At 41.9% G+C, this 6,229-nt stretch overlaps 1 protein-coding gene across 1 annotated transcript; it reads right to left on the bottom strand.

Moving 5' to 3' along the window:
- Nucleotides 1–3,524: 3,524 nt before the first annotated feature.
- On the bottom strand, nucleotides 3,525–4,804 carry LOC147428762 (uncharacterized). Its single transcript, XM_086497247.1, has 3 exons — nucleotides 4,670–4,804; nucleotides 4,074–4,583; nucleotides 3,525–3,993 (listed from the first exon to the last, which is right to left on the bottom strand). Exons 1-3 carry the CDS (start codon nucleotides 4,757–4,759, stop codon nucleotides 3,757–3,759), a joined length of 837 nt encoding a protein of 278 aa, XP_086353373.1. The 5' UTR covers nucleotides 4,760–4,804; the 3' UTR covers nucleotides 3,525–3,756.
- Between the last annotated feature and the right edge of the window lie 1,425 nt (nucleotides 4,805–6,229).

Genomic DNA, 6,229 nt, shown 5'->3' on the forward strand with positions numbered 1-6,229 from the left:
CAATTACAACCCTCATTTGGACCAATGGCTTCTTCGCAATGAGCATAATTCTCCAAGTTTTCAGTTGTTTTGGTTTCGTACCTTTATGTCGGTAAACGAATTGAAATTTTTTAGAAGTGGTTACCGAATTAAGAATCACGTTCGGCCAAAAAAAAAAAGAACCTGTGACTCTGTAACCTTAGGTCAATTCACAAGGAGATGATTATACCCGGCACTCGGATACACTCCCCAAAGATTTGCCTAGCTAAAAGACCGTGGTTAGCACATTATTTACTATATATAATTATTCCCGCCGGGCTATTACATATACCCGACGGGCCCCGCAGGGAAAAATGGAAAATCCGAAGGGCTAACCGGCTCTCTAGGTTTTTGTAGGTCATAATCAAAATCACGTCAACAATTAAAGTGATCACGTGATTTTATTATATAAATACTAAAGTTATTGACGTAATCACCCGATCATGATTACGTTAATGAAATCCCTGCTTAAAGAGATCACAAATTAGCATGCGGCATTTACAAAATCATGTTATGTTTATTACATCACTTGGAATAAGTATTAGGGGTAAAAAAAGGAAAATTTGAAGGCCAACATGAGTCTCCATACTTTGCAAAGCTCCCTTTCTTCAATCCATGGGCTTTGTCTCGTCTTCACACATGACAAAAAAGAAAGCTTGACAAAGTGGAGACCAAAAAACAAAAAATTAGGCTAGAGTTAACAGAGAGAAGGTTATTTTAAAAGGATTGAATCATTAATTGAAGATAAAATAAGATCATTGGCCAAGAAAAATAGACTTTAGTTGAAACAAGAGAATATGAGACCAAAGCTCAAAAAGACTTGAGGAAACTTGAAGCTCATTGAAGAATTGATGAGCAAACAAGGATACAAGAGGAAGAAGTGCTCAAATTAGTTGAAGAGCAAAGAAAGGCTACTATGGACGCAAGAGCTAAATTACAACCTGAAGAGGAAGAGAAAAGTAAGAGAGCTGAGGAGGAGGAGAAGCACCAAAAAGATGTACCCATTCACCTCGTAGGCCACCGTCTCTTCCAACACAAATTGAACAAACACCTCCACAAAGTCAAAGTGATCAGCAAGGTGAAGCCTCAAAGACCCAAGCTATTGGGACTAGACAAATTCGAGAAGAAAGCAAGATAAAAGACAATCCATGCAATATTCTCCCACATTTTCTAGACCTACTAGTCACTCCAGTGAACCACCACCATCAAGAGTTGAGAAAAAAATGTACGCTACACCAAACATAGACCAATCACTTAGTACTAACTCATAGATCTACCACCACTCCATAGAATGGATGTCAGCTCACACATGGCAAGATCAATAGAAATATTTGAAGGCTTGGTGAACATAGCACTACAAAGGCGCTTCAACTTAACAATGGTAGATGCACAGATAAAGGCATTGGAGGCTGGTCTACAAGAAGAAAGTCTCAAATCCTATGACTACCATGTGATGAGACAAGGTAGAAGTTAAGAGCATTGAAAGAGGGAAATTAGGCCAAAGAGGTAGATATGTCTATTTTAGAGATAAAAAACAGTTATATCCTTGCACTTATAGACACTCTCACGGCTAGATTAAGACAACAAGATAGGCAATTGTAAGAGAGCAAAGATTAGTTGCATCAGATGACTCTCTAAGAAAAGAAGATACAAATGCAACTAACACTTTCTAATGCACAAAATAGCTTAGGTAGAGGAGAGGCTTCAAGGAGAAGTGGACCTATTAAAGAGCATTAGAGAAGACCCTTATTTTTGAGCCATTGTAGCCATTAGATTCTCAAGTGATGCAGCCTACTAAGAGTTGGAAGAAAAGAAGAAGAAACTATAGTATGATCTAAAGATGGAGTAGTTACAAAGAAAGGAGCTTATTACTAGCCTCATGATGTAGAAGTAGAGTGAAGTAGATCCCCTGGGCCCTAAAGGATAAAGTTGAGAATTTGAAGGCTAAGTTAGCAACAAAAGAAGATCTCTTTGCAAAAGACATGCCTATCTCTATACCGAAAACCTTTATCATGGAGAATCGTGATTTCTTTAGTAGTGACATCTTAGATCTACTAAACTTGGAATTCATTAAAGACATTGGTAGAGCCAATCTAAGATAAAGAAAAAGTAGTGACCACAAAAAAGATGAAAGACCTACTTTCATGAAGGTAGGAGAAGACTTTTTTGTTGAAAGCCATTGAGCGAGAAGAAGATGAAGCTTGGGATGAAGCCATCGAATGGGAAAGGAGAACCATCCACAATGTGAATGTGGTCATGTCAACTCTTGATTACATTAGAGAACACTTGTATCCCCTTACCTTCGATCAAACATGAGGATATGGGATCTACCATAGCAAGAGCCGTCTTGGAGAAAAAGTTGGATTCACAAGAACCCAAATGGGAATCTCACTTGGTAAATGCACCAGAAAAGCTCATGGAAGACCATACATTTTTCCCTATCCCTAGAAGAAGACCTTGGGACAACTTCAAGGTGATGCAAAGAAACTGGCCTATTACATGGCTCCATTATCCATACTTGCCAAGGCCACATGTAGACGTTGCTTTGTCTTCTAGTCCAAGCACATTCAGACTTCACAAGCAACCTATAAACTACATGTACAAGCAAACTTGAAGGTTAAAGTTTCCTGCTACCTACATTGTTAAGAATCATGATTCTAGACAATTAGTTAAGCACATAGCCCCCCCTCTATACACACATTACCATGAAGTAAACGACCCCCTTTCTTTCATTACAGTATAAAACGGTAGGTATAAAGCCCCTCTGTACACACATCACTTGGAGAGGATTTTTAATTATGATTTCAAAGAGTTAAAAAATAAAAGTTCCGAAAAGAATTTATGGGTTTATGAAAGAAAGGGGCCGGTCGTTTACTTCATGGTAATGTGTGTATAATAGAGGGGCTTTATACCTACTGTTTCATACTGTAATAGGTATTACAACAACATTGCTATGTGCTTAAACCATTTATGTAAATTTTGGTGAGCAATATAAGGATAGCAACCCATAATCACAACGTCTCGTCTCGGGAGGCCCTAAACCATAACATATCTAGGTGCAAGTCATCAGTGGACCCTTGAATGTCATCGGCCTAAAAAAATAAGAATACACAAACTTAGAATGAATGTGCAGCAACAAATCAGTAACATATAACTAGTGCAACTATGACAAAATCAGCATAGTTACAAGAAGGATTGCATGATTGCATATAAAACGGATAACCGGTGCGCGTGTGACCATGCAAGACAATTATTTCAAAAGTGTATGCATCGTGTGACCACTACCTTGTGTGTTGCACCCGAAGGTGTGTGTGTGTGTGTGTGTGTGTTTTGCAGGAAATTCAAAGACGAGACTTCCAGTGGTAAGCCTTCTTAATTCAAAGGTGGTATAAGGAGACATTATAACTAAAAAGTCATCCAATGAGAGCTGAACAAGTGGAGATATTGCAGGACAATCAAGTCCAGAGGGTCAACTAAATATTCCATGAGTTCACAAAACGGTGGGATGTTACTCAATGCCTTCGTTTACTGAAAGTAGTGGGCATTATACAACCGAGTTTGACACATAAAAAGACCCCTTGAAATAAATATCTCGCATCCAAAATGTGGAGATATCTGCTGGCAATATTATAGATCTAGATCTAGAGCGGTGGCTCGTACCCGGATAATCAAGGGAATGTTGGTTAGGTTATGTTTAAGACTATATATGCACTTTGCTCAAACCTAACTAACTTCTGGCTATAACACTACAATGAAGCAAGGTCTGCCTTGATCCTTTTTGTAGACATGCACATGTAGAGAGGTATTGCATACATCTTGGAGGAGCTCAAAGACACAAAAATCTCCCACTTGTATCCCATGCTCACGTAACCAGTCGCTTGACGTGAAAGCGTAGTGGAGCGAGCTGTTTTGGGCACTTGACTCAGCATTCCAAGCTAGGGGCAACAACTGCCTTGTAAATTGGGAGGGTAAATCCTGAAATGAGAACTTATAAGGGTGGTTAGATTACGAGAAAAATACTGCTAGCTACAGTTTTCATAATTCCAGATGTTTACCATAAGAATGGGCTTGCCCTCCTGCATGTGGCTTTGTTGAAGCTTGAGGTAGCAGAGGACCCTTCTCCCTTGTCCGGCAGGGCCTGGAAGGGCTACGGCCTGTTGCAGAAGCGGCAAAGGCGATGATGAGGCCACATGAGTGCTGACCTCTTCGACGGCCTTGGCACTGCCAGTGACCTTGGCTGGAACGGCTGCACGCTGGAGGATAGATATGGACAGCAGGGAGAGGGAGAGGAGGGTGAGGGCCACAACATCACCACATGCAAGCTTGTTGGCACTCACAAATGACAACCAGCCAGAGCCACTGATGCGGTCACCGCGCCCCTGCTTGCGTCCACTCCACCATCTCAACATCCACTCCTGCCCCTCTTCTGATGATCTCATTACATGCATATCATGCTCACTATGGACGCTGCGGTCCCGATCCTCCACTGCAGCTCCTACGACCATCTTCATCTCCCCTTCCATCCCTAACGCCCAGCACACCTTGCTGACTTTCATGGGCAGCTCCTACACATACACACATACACACATACACACATGTCACCAGCTTCGTCGTGCATGGGGATATGCAGAATCCCGATTAACGATCATACCAGAAATCCTTTGTGCTTGTCCACGTTCGTCCTGGTCAAGGTCCTCATGAAAGTATAAGGAAACTTTGCTGCTTGCTCCTCCTCCTCCATGACTCATGAACAGGCAGGACTGTTGTGTAAAGGGGCACATGCAAATTAATTATATACGTACACAAAATATACATAAATATATAAACGACTGTGTATGTTTTATGTCCTCCTAGTACCAGTACCAACTGACACAACTCGAGCTGTTTCACACGATGGAGTCCGGACAATCGTCCTCGCTTCAACATTCATAATGGCCGTGGCCTTCATGTCTCGTTATCTCATGAATCGCACGTGGCCGTTTTGAGACACTTGTTGAAGTACGAATGTTTCACAAGGGCCAAGGCCTTCATCATGTTCTTTATTTCACTTTGGAGAACATGCAGACAGCTTCACCTTCGACACCGTTTTAAGACAAAGAGCACAAAAAAGTTGTGAGCCGTTGACTGCATAGCTCACTCACCACAACTTATCTATGACCTCGTCTCCAATAAGATGCAGTGTGCACCCCTCATTCGATGAGAGGGGGCATTATTATAAAAGATGTTGAAGATTTTCTTAAGGGTGAAAGCATCTTTAGGTGGTACCAAAAAGGAGTGTCATGGACATCCCTTTGGGAGAAGAGAGAGGGGTGTGGGTTTAGGGATTTCAAATATATGTTATAAATAACAGTATAAAGCCCATTTGGCAGAGAGAGGGTGCGGCTTGGAATTTTCAAAGACATTCAAATGTAAACAAAAATATACAATTAAGGAAAACTGCCTTCCCATTGAACGTTATTGAACATCCTCTTGCCTCTACTCCATCTAGAGTCTGCAGTGCTCTCTCAATGGGTCCCTCCGTTCTCTGATAGAGAGTCATTAGCTGCACATGAAAACAACAAAATAGAGAGAGACGCAGAGAGAGGGTTGGACGTTTCAAAAGCTCTCCTCTGTTGAGCACGATGATGTTCTCAAGCTTTCCTTTGCCAATTAAACAAGCTTGCCTCTGTCATGCAAACAAGCTTGCTTCTGTTTTGCTACGGTAATGGTTTCTTGGAGCGTCTACGCAGTAGCAACCTCGTATCTCGTACGCGTCGATTGTCTCCTACACGTGCTGAGTATGATGGCGACTTCTCTGTGCGTACATATGCGTCTTCTGCGTGTGCGCAGTGTGGATTGTCTGTATTTTTTGACCATTGTGCGCGTAACTCTGTGCGTGTTTGTTTCTTTCTGTGTTTGATAGGGTTGCTTACTAAAATGCCACGTAAGCTATATTATCCCCTTTTATATTAGTATTGACCTCGCTCTAGAAAGCAAAGAAATTTTGGTGAAAAGAGATAAAATAAAGTGATTTTCTACGTTAAAAACTTCTTGTTTAAAAAAAGGTGCGGGGTGCTGCCCCAACCCCGCGGGGGCTACTGCCCCTCGACTCTGCTCGAGGCATTGCCCCGAACCCCATAGGGGCTGCTGCCTCTTGATCCCGCTTGGGACGCTATCCCAAATTCCGCGAGGATTGCTGCCCCTTGACCCTGCTTGGGGTGCTTCTGCCCCT

Source organism: Adiantum capillus-veneris, chromosome 23, assembly GCF_014529385.1.
Source record: "Adiantum capillus-veneris isolate H3 chromosome 23, ASM1452938v2, whole genome shotgun sequence".
Taxonomy (NCBI): Eukaryota; Viridiplantae; Streptophyta; class Polypodiopsida; order Polypodiales; family Pteridaceae; genus Adiantum; species Adiantum capillus-veneris.